This window comes from Vulpes vulpes, chromosome 5, assembly GCF_048418805.1.
Source record: "Vulpes vulpes isolate BD-2025 chromosome 5, VulVul3, whole genome shotgun sequence".
Lineage (NCBI taxonomy): Eukaryota > Metazoa > Chordata > Mammalia > Carnivora > Canidae > Vulpes > Vulpes vulpes.
In genome coordinates this window covers 65,385,523-65,407,492 of record NC_132784.1, presented here as the reverse complement: position 1 = coordinate 65,407,492, position 21,970 = coordinate 65,385,523, and the positions used below count along the sequence as shown (strand labels likewise).

General features: G+C 38.9%; 1 protein-coding gene across 1 annotated transcript in view; it reads right to left on the bottom strand.

Annotated features, from left to right (window-relative positions):
• The window catches only part of PACS1 (phosphofurin acidic cluster sorting protein 1), a 140,429-nt gene that overhangs the window by 44,198 nt on the left and 74,261 nt on the right, over window positions 1-21,970 (bottom strand). Inside the window, exon 2 of the mRNA XM_026004387.2 lies at window positions 757-844. Within this exon, the coding sequence (XP_025860172.1) occupies window positions 757-844 (88 nt within the window). The remainder of the gene's footprint in view (window positions 1-756; window positions 845-21,970) is intronic.

Below are 21,970 nucleotides of genomic sequence, written 5' to 3'. Positions count from 1 at the left end.
GCAGGCGCCAAACCGCTGCGCCACCCAGGGATCCTTGCTCTTTAGTTTTAATACCACTTCCGCCACCTGGTAATTAGCTGGCAACAGGTAAACTCCTTAACCTTCCTGTAGTTCAGTTCTCCCTTCTTTCCTGAATTTTGGGAATGCTTACAGTATGAATGTCTGTGAAACATTCTTGAAGATACTGAGTAAGGATCTTCAAGGATACTGAAGATCAGTATCTTCAAGGATACTCCTATAAGGAGTTAAATATGTGGCTTACTTAGAAGTTAAAATATTCTAGTAAATTTTTAATTGCCAAGTCTGAAACAATAATCTATTAATTTCTTCTACCTTATAGAAAACCCCCAAAGTGCTTCTCCAATCATGCATTGTTTGGACCCAGAAACCCTGGATGTAAGACTGTAACAGGCATTGGCCACCACAGCAATTTCTGAATCATTTATCAAACAGTTTAGCATCTGTATCACCCAATCTTGATACTGTAGTAATCCTGTTAAATATGCAGGGCAGGAAGGTCCAAGTTTTTAGTCTTCAGACAAAGAAACTAAGTGGTTTAACTAAGAAACAGAACTGGGACTCATTAGGTCTCATGAGCTCAGACATTTTACACTATTGCTCCTTGCGTGGCTGAGAGGAAGGAAGGAATAGAGGGAAGGAGAGAAGAGGTAGCCATCAGTATTTTTGGAGTCCCAACAGTAGGCAAAAAGTTTCCAGCTTCCTTGGACCCTGAATAAACAATCCTGCTCAACTCACCTGTAGCTTCACAGCAATGACCACTGAGTTCAGATCTTTGTCCATTTCTTTAAGCATGACGAGTTTCTTCAGGGTCAAGCTGAACAGCCTAGAAAAATTTTGAGAAAGACAATCCAGTCAAATATAAGGAACTTATGAGAAAAGTGACAGATGATGTTGGGGAAACACTGTTTATCTCTTAGAGTAGGAATGTTAGAATGCCAAACTGTGTCCTCCTTTAGTAAAAGAGCACCTTCCTATTTAACTCTGATACTTGAGAATTGTCAAAAGGTACCTTATTCCATGAACTTCTGTGGATACCCAATGATCTCAAGGTAAAACTGACATACTTTTTTACTCCTAATACATGGGAGCAATTTCTGAGGGGAGAGGGGGATAGGTATACCAAGGGCAGGCATAGATGTTTATTTTGCTTATTCGGTCCCTCTTCTACTTTACATCTAATCACACCTGAAACATTTACAGCTGTAAATTTGTAGCAACAAAGAGATAATCCACACAAATGAAAAAGATATTATTTGCAGAAAGTGATTTAAATGGCCACAGTTTGGATTTTAACTGAATTGTGCATAGGGTAGCAGAAAATCCTCAGTGCCACAATCAGGGAGTCCCCCTTCACTCAAAGAGAACTATCCCTTGCTCTTGAGTCAGGAACTATAATCTGACTTGACATTGCCTAACCAAGACAGGCTACCCTGGTCTTCTAGTAGGAGCTGGGAGGTAAAAAATTAACACTGTCCTTCTGCTTCTGGTTTGAGTAGTTCTAGTTCAAAACATTCTCTTCCTTGGAAAGGCTATGGTGGATGAGGAGTCATACAAAGGATGCTGCTTACTAGAGTCATAACAAGTCCTCAGATTAGACTCCATTTTACGCTCCCTCTTTCCAGTGCTGTAGCTCTCTTGCCCGTTTCCTACTTGTCTTACCTTTTTCTCCTCCTTCATCATACTGTAAGCTCCAGTCATATTGAATTTGTTAGGTCTTTGGGTGCCACACACCTCTGGGCCTTCTATGAAAGGGCTGAGCACAACAGTGTAGTTGCTCAGCAAATATCTGTTAAATAAAATTTTAGAATTTCCTAATTCCTCCTCAGTCATTGACTAGGGCTCCCTCAACTGTGCTTCTAAAACCTGCTCAGGTTTGCTAAACTGGAATCACCTGGGTTCATGCTCATTCTTCCAATATCTCCCCCTCAATGCCTATCCACAGCGTTGTATGTTTCTCTTTTCCCTTCAGAGTAGAGATGTGCTAGCCCCAAAGGAACTCTGATTCTGCCAACACCAAAGGGATTATTACATTCCACATAGTTGGCTATTAAGAAATATAACTACAAAAAAAAAAAAAAAAAAAAGAAATATAACTACATTGTTCAACTGATTTTCAAGCCTTGCCAGAAAGGAAAGGGAATATGACTGGAGGAACAAATGGAAGAGACTGGATATACCACATTTTGTTGCTCATCGAAGGCTGCTAATTATGAATGCTTTCGATGGGTTAGGTTTTTGCTTCTTTCCAAAGCAAACATTTTCTACCTTTAGGCTGGTGCTTAATAAACTCACTGCAAGATATAAAGAGTCACAAGGATAAATCTGGAACACGTGTTTCTTTCCCTTTGCTGTGATCCTTCTTTACTCTTTTACACATTTCCACATATTTAGTGAGCATTTCCTGGGCGCTGGGCACTGGATTAGTCGTTAAAACTAAAAAGTTTTTTTAGGCCTAAAAGGCCTAAAAAGGCCCTTAGCCTCATGGGGATGACATAATCCAGAGGGGAAGACAACTAATGACTTACATTATACTACTTGTCTTCTGCTCTTTCATGTGCTGTAAGGCTCTGGACCATCTTTCCGCTTACATAACATATAAAAATTGTAGGATAATATGGCAGAGTTTTGTTAGGAAGGAATAACACATCACAGACCAATAAATGTTTATTGAACAAATAAATAAGCCTTTACGCCACAGCACTTATGTCAACTAGCCAAGAATGATTTAATACATTAGGTAACAAAGCAATAGCAAGACTGGATATGCTCAGTGTTTGCTTAGAAACTAGACACACCACATTTATTTCCATTTTATTGGCAATCAGTTCAATAGATCTTTTTATTTGTGTTTTTAATGGTATGACTCAAAGAGATGTGGGGGCTTAAATGAATTCTAGTTCTTCAAAGTATAAGAAAAATGTCTATGACTCATTATGCATCTACCAGGTACCAGTTGGTGGATATATATACTGTGTTATCTCATGTAAGTCTCACAATAATTCTAAGGGGTGGGAAATATGCCCATTTTACAGATAGGGATGCCAGGAGGATTAAGAGACTTGCCCAAGATCACACAGAAGATGGTCGAGCCAAGATGCAAATTTAGATCTATCTTAGCCCAGAACCCAATTTAAGTTACTTACAAGGCACTTTATTAGAAAGTTAGAAGAAATTATTTAATTACAAGTAAATATTTTCAACATATATTTTAATATAACAGAAAAAATTCAAGGAAATAGACACATTTCTCCTTAAACCCACACTTACACATAGTTGACTGTAACAGTCCCAGACAGTTCTAAGAATGACTAAGCCTGACAGAGCCTGGCAAGATGTTCTGACTGGAGGTGCTGCAATGCATGAGAGGCTGAGTTAGATTCTGATCCTTGGTTTTCTTGTTACCCTGTTTTCTTGGTTGGGTACTTCTTTATGCAGTAAAAATACAGAATCTATGGCCTAAAAGAAAGGGTCCTTCTCTGAGCATGTGCCTTTTAAAATTTTTTAATTTTATTTGTTTTTACAGAAAAAGAATACAAACGGGGAGTGGCAAGCAGCGGGAAAAGGAGAAGCAGGCTCCTGGCTGAGCAAGGATCCCAATGTGGAGCTCCATCCTATGACCCTGGGATCATGACCTAAGCCGAAGGCAGACACTTAACGGACCAAGCCACCCAGGCATCCCCATCATACTCCTGTTCTAATCTGTTTTTCTACAGCAGAAAAAAAAACAAACAACTTCACACTAAAATTATAAACAATAATAATTTCAAATGTTGGTGAAGATGTGGTATAACCAGAAGTCCCCTGTGTGGCTGGTGAGAGTGCAAAATCGTACAATCATTTTAAAAAAAAACTGTTTAGTATTTTTAGTAGACATTAACTACATTCCTATTCCTATGCCTAGCTCTCAAGAGAACCCAAGAACAATGAGGGCACAGACCAAAAAAGACAGGTACAGGAGGGGTGCCTGGGTGGTTCAAATGGTTAAGCATCTGCCTTCTGCTCAGGTTGGATCCCAGGGTCATAAGATCGAGCCCCACATAGGGCTCCCTGCTCAGGGGGGCAGTCTGCTTCTCCCTCTCCCGCTGCCCCTTCCAGCTCTGCTCATGCACTCTCTCTCTCAAATAATAAATAAAATCTTTAAAAAAAGGTACTATTGGGGTGATATGTTCATTATCTTAGTTGTAGTGATGTTTTCAAGGATGTATTTGTCAAAACTTGTCAAACTGTACACTTTAAATATGTGCAGTTTATTGCATGTCAATTATATTTCAATGAACTGTTTTTAAAAAAATATTTTATTATTTGCTTGAGACAGCATACACATGCAAGAGAGAGATCAACAGTGGGAGAGAGGGGCAGAAGGGAAGATTTTTTTTGAGCCAGATAACCTGGGATTCCAGGTGCCTCTTTTTTTTTAAAGGAAGTTTCTACCCAGTGTGTTAGAGGCTGCTAATTGCCTACCCAACATCTATTTTCCCTTTCCTACTTAATAACAGAGCACCAATTTTTAGCTGAGCATGTTGCTTCCTAAAAAAAGCATCATGCTTTCCAGCTTCTTTTGCTGCTAGGTGAAAACACATGGCTAAAATTTGGGCAATGTGTAAGTGGACATATTAGGACTTGCAGGAAGATTTTTTAAGATTTTATTTATTTTATTTATTCATGAGAGACAGAGAGAGAGAGAGAGAGAGAGAGAGAGAGAGAGAGAGAGAGAACAGCAGAGACATAGGCAGAGGGAGAAGCAGGCTCCATGCAGGGAGCCTGACGTGGGACTCAATCCCACGTTTCCAGGATCACACCTCAGGCTGAAGGCAGCGCTACAACGCTGAGCCACCCGAGCTGCCCTGCAGGAAGATTTTTTAAAGGGAATCCACTCACTTGACAGATCCTTTCACCTTCTAGTCTGCGATGCAGGCTAATGGCTTTATTTATTTATTTTTTGAAAATATTTTATTTGAGAGAGAGAGAGACAGAGAGAGAGAGAGAGAGGCAGAGGGAGAAGCAGGCTCCATGCAGGGAACCCGATGTGGGACTTGATCCCGGGTCTCCAGGATCACGCTCTGGGCTGAAGGCAGCACTAAACCACTGAGCCACCTAGGCTGCCCTAGAACTGGTTTAAGGACTTTCTTTTTTGCACAGCAAGATTTTCATCAACCATTTACTGTATATATCTTTACTGTAGTTAGCTCTATGCTAGAAGCTATAAGGTACATAGAAAAATGAGGCATAATCTCTGCTTTTGAGCAGTTTATAACCTAGTTACCTAGTTGAGAGGACAGGATTTAAATATATCAAACAATTATCTAACAAATGTAATGGTGCATACAAAATTAAGTACTAAATTATGTAAAAGATCATGAGTAATTGTGTTACAGCTTCAGTGAAGACATTATTTGAGCCCAACTAAATTCTTTCAAGAAATTTTCTTTAGATCCCACTTGACTGAATCTGAAAGAATAAGGCTGTCTACTTGACAAGTAGATGGAGAATGATACAAAAATATAATAACAAGAATCTTTGAAGCCTTCTAAATTCTTCGATTTTATTCTTCATTGTAAGATGAAGGAGAAACACCCTTAAATGACATCTACAAACAGTCTCCAACCTGTATTTCACAGCTGCCTCAAAATTGCTCCATGCAAATCAGAACTAGGGAGGCTCGCCAAAAGAGAATAGTCATATTCCACCCTCACTCCCCAAATCTCCTTTCTTCTAGGTATCAGTGAACAGTGAGGTGGCCATGTTTTGGACAGGAAAGATGAAAGAAAGGAGAAGCAAAGATCTGGATGGAATAAAACACTGCATGATCAGTCTCTGAATTACATTGACAGTCCTTTTGGGACCAGAAGACAAGTGACCTGGATGGTTTTTTGTTGTTGTTGGGGTTTTTTTGTTTTTGTTTTTTTTTTTTGTCCTATCAAGAAATGACTATGTTTTTTTTTTTAAATTTAAATTTAAATTTTTATTTTTATTTATGATAGTCACAGAGAGAGAGAGAGAGAGAGAGGCAGAGACACAGGCAGAGGGAGAAGCAGGCTCCATGCACCGGGAGCCCGATGTGGGATTCGATCCCGGGTCTCCAAGATCGCGCCCTGGGCCAAAGGCAGGTGCCAAACCGCTGCGCCACCCAGGGATCCCCAAGGAATGACTATGTTATATGAGCAAATCAATATTTTCTTCCCTTTAGTTTTTTTTTTAAGGTTTTATTCATTTATTCATGAGACACAGAGAGAGAGGCAGAGACACAGGTAGAGGGAAAAGCAGGCTCCATGCAGGGAGCCTGATGTGGGACTCGATTCCCAGACTCTGGGATCACGCCCTGAGCCAAAGGCAGATGCTCAACCACTGAACCACCCAGGCGTCCCCTTTAGTTCTTTAATCACAAGACGGGAAGAAGCAGCTCTACCTTCTCTCTGCAACAGCACTTATAAGACAAAGAGCAAATCAGCAGAAAAAAGTTATGGAAAAGTTTTTCCTTTGTGAGAATAATGTTCATTTTTACAATTGCTTCTATTTTAACAGGGTACCTGGAGATATCTGGATGAGCTTCAATAATAATAACGACACAAAGGTAAATTTTTAAGCAGCGTAATTTCACTGCTTAAGAAGTTACTTGAGGGGCATCTGGGTGCCACTTGGGGCACCTGGATGGCTCAGTTGGTTGAGGATCAGACTCTTGATTTCAGCTTGGGTCACAATCTCAGGGTTGTGAGACTGAGCCCTATATTAGGCTCTGTGCTGAGCATGGAGCCTGCTTGGGATTCTCTCTCCCTTTCCCTCTACCCATTCTCTTGCTCATGCACTTGCAATCCCTTTCTCTCAACAAACAAATAAACAAATAAAACTAGTAACTCTAAAGCAGATTTTTAAAAAGCAAAGCAACTCAATTTTATCATCCCAAAAGGCACAATTTGGGAGAGATAGCTTAAATGAGATGCAGAGAGGAATGGATTTTACAATAAATGGGTAAGAGGAAAAAAAGACTCCCTGTCTGTACTTGTCGCACAAAGAAATCTGATGGAACCAGGAATTGTTCAGATGGAAGCACAAGGGAATGAGGAAAAAACCCAGACCCAAACAAAAAAACATAACCCACAAAGATACCTTTTATTCTCTAGCTATTAGATGTGACTTTCTATGAAGCAGAGGTACATACAGTTGTAAGTAAACCCCTAATTTTCAGTCACTTAGCATATGTCTATTTTGGGGGTAAAAAATGCCAATTACTTGCACATATCAGTGAGATTTATAACATTTCCTCCCCTTTCTACAATTTCCTTGAATATAATCTTCTGGAAAGGGCCTTAAATATGGGGGAAATGGGGAGAAGGGTCTTGTTATTAAAACTACACATGAAAATTCTTATGTCTGCAGCTCCTTTAGTAACAGAACAGACTTAAATGTTAAGTTTATCATCTACAAAATAGAATTGCTATGTGAGCTAACAACTGTGAAAAGTACCTAAGCATAGAGCCTAGAATATCAGAAGTGCTCAAAAAGGTGAAGTGCCAAAAAAAAAAAAAAAAAAAAAAAAAGGTTAAGTGCCTTCCTTATCCTTTGCTCAAAGGAACCCTTCATACCATCAGCAACTGCCATGTCCTTAGTGACTTAAATTACAGTCCTTCAATATAACAACACTTTAATCCATGTGTTTCAGTGATAGAGGCAGAAGAGGTGTGTCAGAAGAACAAAACAAACAAAAACCCTCCAAATTTTGGTCTAGCCAAAAATAAGTGATCAGGGCACCTGGATGGCTCAGTCAGTTAAGCATTTGCCTTCAGCTCAGGTCATGATCCCAGGGTCCTGGGATTGAGCTTTGCATCAGGCTCCTTGCTTGGCAGGGAGCCTGCTTCTCCCTTACCCCCTGGCTTGTGCTCTCTCTCTCAAATAAATAAATAAAACCTTAAACAAACAAACATAAGTGATCTGAGTCAGGAGCAAGAACCAAGAAAGTACATTAAAACAAAAATATATTTGAGGGAAACTCCCAAGGCAAGCATGGTTGAACAGTAGGGAATTATTAATACATCTTATCACATTTATAAGTTTGAAAGAAAAAAATGCAATTACTTTATTAGATGCTAAAAAGGTATTTGATGAATTTCACCATACGTTCCTAATTTTATTTTTTTAAAAAGATTTATTTATTTTAGAGAGAGTATAAGAGAGTGTGAGTAGGGAGAGAATTTTTTTTTTAAGATTTTATTTATTTATTCATAGACACACAGAGAGAGGCAGAGACACAGGCAGAGGGAGAGGGAGAAGCAGGCTTCATGCAGGGAGCCCAATGTGGGACTCGATCCCAGGTCTCCAGGATCACACCCCAGGCTGCAGGCGGCGCCAAACCGCTGCGCCACCGGGGCTGCCCGGGAGAGAATTTTCAAGCGGAATCCCTACTGAGTGCAGAGCCATTGCAGGACTACTTCATCACCCATGAGATCATTACACTACTTCATTACCCATGAGATCACCTGAGCCAAAATCAATAGTCATAGCTTAACCAACTGAGCCACCCAGGTGCCCTTATATTCCTGATTTAAAAAAAAAAAAAGACCTTTAGGGGCCCCCTGTTGAGTCAGTCTGTAAAGCATGGGAAAAAAGCATTTTTTTTTTGTATTTCTTTTAATTCGATTAAAAGATTTCTATATGAAAAGATTACTATATGTTCGATTTGCCAACATATAACACCCAGTGCTCATTCTGTCAAGTGCCCCCCTCAGTGCCCATCACTCAGTCACCCTATCCCCCTGCCCACCTCCTCTTCCACTACCCCTTGTTCATTTCCCAGAGTTAGGAGTCTCTCAGGTTTTGTCACCCTCTCTGATTTTTCCCACTCATTTTCTCTCCTTTCCCCTATAATCTTTCACTATTTTTTATATTCCCCATATGAATGAAACCATATAATGGACTCTTGATCTCTGGTTTATGAGTTCGAGCCCCACACTGGTTGTAAATATTACTTAACACTTTTTTTAATTTAAAAATTAATTTAAAAGAACCTTAGGAAAACAGCAATAGAAAAAATTTCCTTAACATAAACTTAAGAAACATATACTTTCCATCGTCAGCATCAGGATTAAAGATGAGAGACCACAGCATTCCTTCTGAAGACAGGAACAATATAAGAGCCTGTTATTTATATACAACCGTTCTTGAAAGCTGGCTGAAGTAATTAGAAATAAATTATATCAGGGGGCCTGAGTGGCTCAGTTGGTTAAGTGTTGGGCTCCTGGTTTTGGCTCAGGTCTTGATTTTTGGGTTGTGAGACTGAGCCGCACAGGCTCTGTGGCCAAACAGAGTCTGCTTCAGATCCTCTCCCTCTCTGTGTGTCCCTCCCCCCTGCTCACTTTCTATCTAAAAAATAAATAAATAAATAAAGTCTAAAAAAAAAAAGAAATGATATCAAAGCTGAAAGGAGGGCAAAAAACAATCCCCATTTGCAGATATATGAGTGTTACTAGAACTCAAGAGAATACACCAAAAGAATCATTATGAAAATATAAACATAAATATACAAAAATAAAAATGCAAATAATCAAAAGTTAAAATTTTTTAAAGATTTATTTATTTATTTATGATAGACATAGAGAGAAAGAGAGGCAGAGATACAGGAGGAGGGAAAAGCAGGCTCCATGCAGGGAGCCTGACGCGGGACTTGATCCTGGGACTCCAGGTTCGCGCCCTGAGCCAAAGGCAGGCGCCAAACCGCTGAGCCACCCAGCGATCCCCTCAAAAGTTAAATTTGAAAGGAAGCAGAGATGTACACTGCAGTATTCAAGAGGGAAATGATTTTGTAATTAACTTCAAAACACTTCAGAAAAAATTTTAATAATTGTCCAATCTAGGTGATGAATATATGGGGTTCATTAAACCCTTCTCCCTACTTTTCTGTAGGTTAAAAAATATTTCATAGTAGAAAGAAAAAAAGAAAGAGAAAAAGGGAGGGAGGAAAGAAGGGAAGGAAGGAAGGATGGTAGGCAGATGCCAGAAGAGCTCTGGGGAAAAGAGTAAAGAAGAGGGCTTTATCCAGTAGATTATTAACATATATTCTAAAGCCAAAGTAATGAGAACATTGAGGTATTGGGAAAAAGAATAAACAAAGAGATCAACTGAAGAGAATAGTGTCCAAAATTAGACTCAAATATAAACAAAAATTTATTGTATGCAAGAAATAGATGAGTTACTCAATTAATAAATAATATTGGAAAACTGGCTAGCTATTTGAATAAAAACAATGATGGCTCTCTATCCTACCCCTTATAGAACTGTAAACACAGATAAAATATATTTTAGAAATGAGAGTTAAGGGGATCCCTGGGTGGCTCGGCGGTTTGGCACCTGCCTTTGGCCAAGGGCACGGTCCTGGAGTCCCGGGATCGAGTACCACATCGGGCTCCCTGCATGGAGCCTGCTTCTTCCTCTGCCTGTGTCTCTACCTCTCTCTCTCTCTGTCTCTCATGAATAAATTGGAAAAAAAAAAAAAAAGAAATGAGGGTTAATTAAAACATTTTCAGGAAAACAAAAACTGACAGTTTACTACCATAAACTCTCATTAATGTATATTACCTATCTGCTGCTATGTAACAAATAAATGGCTTAAAATAGTATACATTTATTATCTCACAGTTTCTGTGCATCAGAAATTCGGAAGCATCTGAGTTGGATGGTCCTGACTTAGGGTTTCTTATGAGGTTGCAGTCAAGATGTTAACCAGGGCTGCAATCATCTTGCCCACAGCTGCAAGATCTTCTTCCCAGGTGGCTCATTTACAAGTACTGGTAGTTGACAGGTGGCCATAGTTCTTCTTCCAGGGCTGATTCACAATCTCATGACATAGCAGCTGGCTTCCCCACAGAGTGAATGTTCCAAGAAAGAGCAAGGTAAAAGGAGCAATGTATTTTATGACTCAGCCTCAGAAATCACACTCCATCACTTCCTGAATATCCTCCTGGTTACAACAGGTCAGCCCTATTCAGTATAGGAGGGAACTACTTAAGAGTGTGAACCCCAGGAGGGAGGATCACTGTGAGTGCCTTGAATATTAATGCTACTTCCTAAGGATACTTGTAAAAATAAGAAAATGGTACTAAAAGATCAAGGATAGGAAAAGAAATGGTAGACAAAATTGTAAAAATGTAGGTAAATTTAAACAAACATGGCTAATATGAAACAAGAATAACCATGTTTGATTTACACATTGTAAATGTTACAGCATGCATGTGACAGGAACTGACTCAAGTCAGAATTTTTTTAAGGTCCTTGAATTGTTTCAAAGGGAAAAAATGGAAAACCAGCTTTAAACTCTTAAGTATTCACATTCAAAGTTTCACCGAGAAACTAAAAATTGAGTATCTTTCAAACTTGTAGTTTAAATGGAATATGAGAAAAACCATCCATTAATTCAAAAGGAAAAAAAAAAAATTCAAAAGGAAACTAAGGGGGATCCCTGGGTGGCTCAGCAGTTTAGCGCCTGCCTTTGGCCCAGGGCACAATCCTGGAGTCCCGGGACCGAGTCCCACGTCAGGCTCCCGGCATGGAGCCTGCTTCTCCCTCCCTCCTGTGTCTCTGCCTCTCTCTCTCTCTTTATGTCTATCACAAATAAATAAATAAATAAATCTTAAAAAAAAAAAGGAAACTAAGAATAAAGGTTAAAAAAATAACTCAGAAACATAGGAAAAAAGAAGTGAGAAAATACTCAGATCCCAACATTAATAAGACAATATATATCAAAACTAAAGAGGTTCTTAGAGGAAACTTTATTTTTATTTTTGGTGGAAACAATAGTCTTACATGATTATATTAGATAAGAAAAAAATGCCAAAATTAATGAACAAAGCAGCCATTAGGACATTTAAAGAAGAGGGGTTGCCTGGGTAGCTCAGTCACTTAGGCATCTGTCTTCTGCTTATGTCATGATCCCAGGTTCTTGGGATCAAGCCCCGCATCTGGCTCCCTGCTCCTTGGGGAGAGCCTGCTTCTCTCTCTCCCTCTGCCTGCTGCTCCCCCTGCTTGTGCTCTGTTTCTCAAATAAATTAAAAACAAAACAAAACATGTCAGGGAAGGGCATTTAAAGAAAAAGAACAGTTAAATAAACCCAAACAGGGATGCCTGGGTGGCTCAGTGGTTGAGCCTCTGCCTTTGGCTCAGGGCGTAATCCCAGAGTTCTGGGATAGAGTCCCGCATTGGGCTCCCGTGGGGAGCCTGCTTCTCTCTCTGCTGATGTCTCTGCCTCTCTCCTTGTGTATCTCATGAATAAATAAGTAAACAAACAAACAAACAAACCCAAACACCTGGGGCACCTGGATGGCTTCGTTGGTTGAGTGTCGGGCTCTTGATTTCAGCTCAGGTCATGATCTCAAGGTTGTGAGATGGACCCCATGTTGAGCCCTGCGTGGGGCTCTGTACTCAACGGGGAATCTGCTTGATATTCTCTCTCTCTTCCTCTCCCCTTCCCCCCTCTTGCTCACTCTCTCTAAACAAATAAAATCTTAAAAAGAAATAAAACCATACACCTAAAAGAAAATGGTAAGGATAAAGCACATTTTATAAAATAGAAAATAAAATATATGTTTTAGTAATAAAATTTAGAAACCAGGAATTGTTTTTAAAAGGGTACACTCCAGGGGCACCTGGGTGGTTCAGTTGGTTAAGCTTTGGCCTTTGGCTCAGGTCATGATCCCAGCACCAGGGTCCTGGGATGGAGCCCCATGTCAGGCTCCCAGTTCAGTGGAGTCTGCCTCGCCCTCTCCCTTTGCCCCTCCCCCCTTCTCAAGTTAAAAACAAACAAAACTTTAGAAGGACTACTCCAGATAGAGCAGAGATTCACAAGAGCATCCCACAAACTACTTATGCAAATAAAGTTGGAAACTAAGATAAAAAAGGCAGATGCCTAAAGAATACAACATAAGAGAAACGACTAGGGAAGCTGGAGAACCCGAATGGTCCTATAACCACTGCAGACACTGAGCGGTAATTTTTAACTCTTCTAAGAAAGAAAACACCAGGTCCGGATAATTTTTAGAGGCAAACTCTATCAAACATTCAAGGAAGAGGGATCCCTGGGTGGCGCAGCGGTTTGGCGCCTGCCTTTGGCCCGGGGCGCGATCCTGGAGACCCGGAATCGAATCCCACGTCAGGCTCCCGGTGCATGGAGCCTGCTTCTCCCTCTGCCTGTGTCTCTGCCTCTCTCTCTCTCTGTGACTATCATAAATAAATAAATACATTAAAAAAAAATTCAAGGAAGAGATAATTTTAACCTTATACACATTTTCCAGAGGATTAAAAAACGAGAACACTTTTCTCATTCATTTCATAAAATTAACATAGATCCTTAATACCCAAGAAAGAAAAATTAAAAGGCCAATCTAATTTACAATCATAAATGCAAAATTTCAAAACAAAATATCAACAAAACTAAACTTAGTAATGTATTCTAAAAATACATCATGACTCATTTGGGTTAACTGCACAAATGCAAAGATGTCTTAACATAAAACCTAATGCAGGGGCACTTGGGTGGCTCAGTTGGTTGGGCCTTCAACTCTTTTTTTTTTTTTTTCTAAGATTTTACTTATTTATTCATGAGACACACACACACACACAGAGAGAGAGAGAGAGGCAAAGGCACAAGGCAGAGGGAGAAGCAGGCTCCATGCAGGGAGCCCAATGTGGGACTCGATCCAAGGTCTCCAGGATCATGCCTTGGGCCGAAGGTGGCACTAAACTGCTGAGCCACCTGGGCCTCCAACTCTTAATTTTGGCTCAGGGCATGATCTCAGGATGGGCTCTGTGCTGGGTGTAAGCTTTAGGACACTCTCTTCCCCTCCTCAAATAAATAAATTTTTAAAAAAGAAAAGAAAAATATTCCTTGACAAAAGGATATATACCAAAAGCCTATAGCAAAAATCTTAATGGTGAAGTATTAGAACATTTTTTTTTAATTTATTTTATAGAGAGAGTGAGTGTATGTAGAGGTTGGGTGGGGTGAGAAAGTCTTAAGCAGACAGTGCTGAGCGTGGAGCTCAACCCATGGTTGGACATGGCTGAATCCCACTACTCTGAGATCATGACCTGAGCAGAATCCAGGAGCCAGACTCCTAACCAACTGTGCCACCCAGGTGCCTCTAGAACATTTTCTTTACAACCAAGAATATGACAAGGTTCCACTTCTATTCAAGGATATACTGTTATATGCTAGTTTAGCCCGGTAAGAGACCAAAAAACAGAAACAAAACCACATAAAAATATAGGGATTAAAATGGAAGAAACAAAAGTCATTACTTGCAGGCTGATAGATGATAGCTTATTTGGGAAATCTAGAAGAATTCTCATTAGGATTTTCTTTTTTTTTTTTTTGAATTCTCATTAGGATTGATGAGAGTTTAACCAAATCATTAGATCTCTCAAAATCAACTGCATTTCTAAACACCAGCAACAAAGAAATAAAACTTAATTTTTAAAAGGATACTATTCACAAAGTAACAATAAGACACCTGGGATAAATCAGTAATAGTAAGAGGTAACATCTACTGAGCATTTACTATGTATCTCTATGAAACAGAAACTCTTGCTAGCTGTTTTGCAGGTGAGGAAATGAAGGTACAGACAGGTTGATTTACCCAAGACCACACAGTAAGCAGCTAAGTAAGGATTTAAACCCAAGCTGTCTGGTTCCAGTGCCTTTGCTCTTTTTTTTTTTTAAGATTTTATTTATTTATTCATGAAAGACAGAGAGAGAGAGAGGCAGAGAAGCAGGCTCCATGCAGGGAGCCTGATGTGGGACTTGATCCTGGGACCAAGTGCCTTTGCTCTTAACCACTACTCTAAACTGCCTTCCTTTGCAAGATGTGCCAGGCCTCCATGGAGTTGAAAGATATGTTGTACATGTACAAATGTTGTTTTGAGACATCAAACAAGAAAAAGAAATGCCATGCTCATGCATAAGGGAAATTTTAGCATCAAGATCTTAATTCTCCTCTGAGTCGATACACAAAATAAATACAAGACTGATCAAAATTCCAACAGGATTTCCCATAGATGTTAATTCTAATATTATAAGGAAGACAGCCAAGAAAAACCAAGACATTCTTGAAGGAGAGAAACAAGGTGGGTAAATTAGCTTATCAGATGTCATGATTTATTATAAAGCAATATTAGTTGAGGTAGTATGTATTAGTGAAATAATAGAAAGAAAGATCAACAGAACAGACCAGAGTGTCTAGAAACAATTCTAGAATTATACAGAAACTTTATATAAGAAAAAAAAGCAGTATTTTAAAAAAAGAAGAAAAAAAAAGGCAGTATTTCAACAATTGGGAAAAGAATAACTATAAAATGGAAGAAAGATGAATCCACACTTCACACTATACATAAGAAATAATCTCTAGGTGGATTAAATGTGAAGTGCGAAATATGGTATATTATCTTTCATACTTTGAGGTAATGACAGATTTCTTAAACGAGACACTGAAAACATTGAGAAATTCAACTTCATATTAAAATTAGGAATTCCTGTTCATCGGGGGATAAGGAGTTAAAACACCAATCATGAACTTGGAGAAGACATCTGAAACTCATAATACTAACAAAAGGTCTAGAACATAAAGAGTTATAATTCAATAAGAAAAAGACTCACAAATAGAAATGTGCATAAACGACACGAACAGATGTTTTGTATTTCCAGAAGAGGAAATGCTAATAGCTAATAAATACACAAAAATATGTTCAACCTCATTACAAATCAGGAAAATGCAAATTGAAGTCAAAATATCATTTACACCCACAGAATTGGCAAAACTAGATGTGGGTGAAAATGTGGTGCAATGGGAACTCATATGCTGTTGGTGGGAGTTATTGACTGATACAATCATTTAGAAAACTATTAGGCATCATCTCATGAAACTGAACATGTGTAAAATCCATGGTCAAGCACTGTCACTCCTACCCGTGTGTACCAGAAGACACACACAAAAGCGTTCACAGCACTTATGACTTGTACAACCTTGGGTAAACTACTTCATCTTTCCTATATCTCTGCTTCATCATCAGCAAAATGAGGACTGTTGTGAAGATTCACATACACAAAAACAATGAGAATAGTGACTGGCCCATGGTAAGTTCACTATAAATAAGGTATTTTTTGTATTATGCTTATCAGAACCTAAGTGTACACTGTGTCAAAGAGTAGATAAACTGGAGTGTACTTAAACAATCAAGTGCTATCCAGCAGTGAAAATGAATGAATTAAGCTTACACTTCAACATGCATTAATCTCAAAACATAATACTGAATGAGAAACAAGTTGCAGAAGACTACATATAGTAAGATACTGTACCAAATTCAAAACCAAGCAAAAATAAACTACTAATTATTTAGGGACAGACATACAGGTAAAACCATAAAGAACATGCAGCTGAAACATAAAATGAAGATGGGATATGTGAAGGAAACAAAGAAGGCATGTATGTCTGGAGCACAGTGAACGAGGGGAGAAGTAAGAGGTGAAGTTAGAAAAGCAAATGGAGGCTGGGTTATGAGGTAGAGATCTTCATTTGATGGTGGGAAGTCAATGAAGAGTTATAAACCAGTGGATGATATCAAATGATTTATGGAATCACCATTATATGAATAATGGCCTACAGAAAAGGGAGGGCAAAAACAGGAAGACCAGTTAGGAGGCTGTTGCAGAAGTCCAGGTAAGATAGGAAGATGGTAGGGATGGATAGAAGGGTGGAATTAAGGAACATTCTGGTAGAACTGATAGATTTTGCTGATGGACTGAACGCAGGCTACGGAAACAAAGAAGATCAAAGATGTTTGTAGGCTTTTGGCATGAGTAACTGAGTGTATGGATGGCACTACAGTTTGCTCAGATGAGGGAGACGGGGAAGTTTTGGGGTGAAAAAGGAGAAAGTCAAGAGATTATTAAGTTTGTTCATCTACTGCATATCCAAATGGAAAAATTAAAGAAGGCAACTGGCTATACCAGTCTCGAGGGACTTTCAAGGGTAAGATCAGGCTAGAGATAGATATTCAGGAATCATGGCATAAAGATGGTATTTAGAGGAATGGGAATGGGTGAGATCTTCCAGAGAAAAGTTTGAATAAGAAAGAGAAAAGGCCAAGGATAGAACCCTGGGCATTTTAATGCATGCATATAAGTCTGCAGAACAGAAAGCTTCCAGTGAGGCAGCAAAAGGATGCGTCCTCACAAACCAGGGAACAAAGCGCTTAAGACAACATGTCAAACACTGCTGGAAGTAGAACAGAGGACAGAAAATGTATACTGGTGACCACAAGACTAGGCATTTCAAAGAAGTAGTAAAAACAAAAGCTTGATTGAGGGACTTTTACTCCATAGAAACATAAGCAGTTGCAGGTGAAGAGGAGGATAGGGACCAAGATTTTAAGCTGGAAAAAAGAGCAATGTGGTACAGAAGAAGGAACTTAGTCTCCATACTGACTAGCATGTGAATCTAACAATTCTCATTTTCTAACATTTAGCTGCTTCTTAAGATGTTGGGACCAAATGGTCTTGTCTAAGGTCCTTATGGTTCTCAGTATTCCCCTGGAAAAAGAGCTCCTTATCCAAGAATACCGGGAAAAGAAGTGACTGGGGACCTGAATGGAATAAGTCGACAAAATATAAAATATGTTTTAAAAGTAGCCCTATGGGGCACCTGGGTGGCTCAATGGGTTAAGCATCTGACTCTTGATCTCAGCTCTCAGGTCTCGATCTCAGGGCCATGAGTTTAATTAAGCCTCACATTGGGCTCCATGCTGGGTGTAAAGCCTACTTAAAAAAAAAAAAAGTAGCTCTCGTGTGACTCTAGAATTACAAGAAAAATGATATAGCATAAAAGTACCCAGAAAGTTTCAATTATGTGCTACCATATCATTATTCCAGGACCATTGTACTATTTTTGAAATCACAAAGGTGAGGAATTGATCCTTCTTTTCTCTGTAATGAGACTTGACTGACAAACTCAACAGCACACGAGGAAGAAATCTTTAACTCTGTGAAGTTCAAAAGAAGCCCAGCAACAGCAAGGCACTAAAAATGAAGATCTTTGCTTATTCCTAATTATGGCAGTAATTCAGCCATCCAATCCTGTTGCTCCACACAAGCTAAAGAGCCAGAAAGGAAACCCCAAACTGTTAATTTCCGCTCGTTTCTATTTCTCATTTGCCTTCTCTTTCCTTTATTCTTCTCGCCCAACAATCAGCCTCAGGCAGATTCTTACCACGTTAAAATGAACAAAATAAGAAGATTGTGTAATTCAAATTCAAGATGGCTTTCTTGAGGGCAGCCCGGGTGGCTAAGTGGTTTAGCGCCACCTTCAGTCCAGGGCGTGATCCTGGAGACCTGGGATTGAGTCCAATGTCGGGCTCCCTGCATGGAGCCTGATTCTCCCTCTGCCTGTGTCTCTGCCCCTCTCTGCCCCCCACCCCCGTGTCTCTCATGAATAAATAAATAAAATCTAAAAAAAAAAAAAAGAGGTGTCTTTCTCGGGACGCCTGGGTGGCCAGTGGTTGAGTGTCTACCTTTGGCTCAGGGCGTGATTCTGGGGTCCTGGGATCAAGTCCCACATTGGGCTCCTGTCAGAGAGCCTTCTTTTCCCTCTGCTTGTGTCTTTCATGAATAAATAAAATCTTAAAAAAAAAAAAAAAAGATGTCTTTCTCTACAAAGATAATTAACATTTTCAAAAGTAGGTCATTTGGGGACTAAAACAGCTTGCCATATTACCTATAAATGATACATTTTTAAGTACGTATATCCAGCTCATTTCGTATTTTCCAGAGATAATTCCAACTTTCTCTGATCTCCCTATCCAACCCACCTGAAGGCAGTACCCAAATTTTGCTCCAGAAACAAACAGCTGCTGTCAGAGGGAGATAACAGGGTAATCATAGGCATTCTTGATAAAGGACTTACAGACAGAACTACCATTATCTTACTGTTTATAACCATAGAGCTTCAAACAAGAATATGTTCCACATCATAGCTAGTTATTCGAAGATCTTCCACCTTGAAAAGAACACTGAGATGTGAATGAGCAAGCACCTTTAAAGTCCACTATTGGGATCATAACCATGGAGTACAAATTTTAGACCTAAGACCATTTACCTTTAAATCAGAACTGTTAGAGGCAATACACTAAAAAACAAAACAAAACAAAACAAGCCTGGTCTCAAAGTAATTTGAAATATTATGTGGGACTAAGATACTGGGTAAGAAGAGTATCAGGTCAGGCTCTCCCAATACCTGTTTTCAAATGTAGAATTATAATCAAGTTTTTCATGTTAAAATGCAATAAAGCTTACCTGTGAGTATGAATTTTAGTACTGTTTTATTCTCTAATGGCAAATTTTATGGACATATTTATAAGTTTGCCTGATACACAGACACACACACACACACTCTCCATCTTTTCTAAGGGCTTCAAATAAAAAGGATTGTTTTATTATGCTTTTCAGGATTATTTACATCTAAAATGTTATTTTAGACTCCTTCCACCCCAAATTTATTGCATACAAAATTTTAAGATTCCTTACTTGGCTTTATATATGTACGAGTCTAAAAAAATATTTTTGTATGTCTGCAACAAAAAATTATCCCATTGACAACTTCAAATATGCCTTATTTTAACCTCTGACTGTATTAGTTTCCTAGGGCTGTCAGAACAAATTACTACAAACTTGCTGACTTAAAACAACAGGTATCTATTCTCTTGTACCTCTTTTGGCCCGAAGTCCAAAAATCAAGGTGTCAGCAGGGCTGCATTCATTCCCTCTATAGTCTCTAAGGGAGAATCTAAATCTATCCTTGCCTCTTACAGCTTCTAGAGGCTGCTGTAGTTTCTGGCATTCCTTGGCTTGTAGACATATCACTCCAATGTCAGCCTCTGTCTTCATAACCTTTTCCCTGTGTCTATATGTCTCAAATCTCTCTCCATTCCCATATAAGGACACCAGTTATTGGATTTAGGGCCCATCTTAAACGCAGGATGATCTTGTTTTGAGATCCTTAATTACATCTGCAAAGATTCTACTTCCAAATAAGGTCACACTGGGGTTAGGACTTAGACATATCTTTTAGGGCCCAGTATTCAATTTACTACATAGGTTAATATACATCTGGATAGGCTTCTAAAATAAAATGTTTGTCTTTCATAGCATTTGTCATATTCTCCTAGAATCCAACTTGACTTGGGAAAAGCTATTATTTATAAGAAGTCAATAGTGAATCCCTTAGGAATGCTCACTTCCTAACTTAGCTAATTTGAAATTCAAATAAGGGTTTTTTTCCTATAGGAAGAAATTATAGCCAGTTAAATCTACTTTCTTATCTAGCTGAAGCTTCAAGTGGGAATTTATTCATTGTCCCAATGGAATTAGATTAATAGTATAATTTTATTATTACTATTATCCATAATATATACATTCTGATTTTCTACTTGAGTTAAACCATGGACTTATTCACTTTTTTCCCCAATTGTCCAAGAAGAAAGTATTTTCTAATAATTGATTAGATTCCATCTATAACTCCTTGATAATCTAACAACTCTTAATTACTTTCTCCTCTACAGTCCCATCCTTTACCTTAGGATGTAAATCTTGTATGTGTGTGTGTGTGTGTGTGTGTGCGCACATGCATGTGTGAGTGCACACGTTTATTCCCTGTAGCACTCCTTGAGTGCCTTTCAGCTCATTAGTGGAATATATATATATATATATATATATATATATATATATATATATACACATTATTTCAAAGGCTAATGGGATTTCTTTAAATCTTGGACATACACATACACAAAGAAGAATAACAGGAGGAGCAGCACAGACACTTACAGAGCACTTACTTTGCCTCATAATATTCTAAATGCTTTATGTATACTCATTTATTTAATCCTCATTCTGTGAACAGTATTACCATCCACATTATACAGATGAACAAATTGAGAGAGATTAGTAAATGGTGGGACTAGAATATGAGCCCAAGCAGGTGGGCTCTAGAGTTCAAGTTCCTTTTCTTTTCTTTCCCTTTTTTTTTTTTTTTTAAAGATTGTATTTATTTATTCATGAGAGACACAGAGAGAGGCAGAGACATAGGCAGAGGGAGAAGCAGGCTCCCCTGTGGGAACCTAGTGCCGGACTCAATGCGAAACTTGATCCCAGGACTTTGGAATCACACCCTGAGCAGAAGGCAGACATTCAAAATGAGCCACCCACGCATCCCTAGAGTCCATGTTCTTAACCACTATGTAAGACTGCCTCTGAGGTGATATGCCAAAATGTTCTACAGTGGTAAGGTTACATGTGAATTTTTTAAACTGCTTTTCTATATATCCCACATTTCCTACAATGATTATAGATTAATTCTGTGACCTGAAAATATTCTTTTAAGGAGAAAGAAAAAAATGGGGATCCTGGGTGGCTCAGTGGTTTAGCGCCGCCTTTGGCCCAGGGCGTGATCCTGAAGTCCCAGGACCGACTCCCACATCAGGCTCCCTGCATGCAGCCTGCTTCTCCCTCTGCCTGTGTCTCTGCTTCTCTCTCTTTGTGTCTCTCATGAATAAATAAATAAAATCTTTAAAAATAAAAAAAAAGGAGAAAGAAAAAAGTATTAATTTGTGAGGGTACAACATAATAATAGCAAGCATATAGAACACTATGAACCAGGCACTACTTGTAATATGTGATTTACATAATTGAATCCTCAAAACAATTAAGATCTTCATTTACAGAAGAGAAAATAGAGGCACAGAAAAGTTAAATAGACTGTCCAAGGTCATACTGCTAGCATGTAGTAGCCAGGATTGTCTAGCTTGAGTCTGTGATCTTAACTAGGTTACATTACCTAAATTAGATATAAAACTGTGGTGCTAAACTCCAGGCTGATTCTCTGCTAGAGTGAGCTAATGCCGAGAAAAGATTTGCTGCACA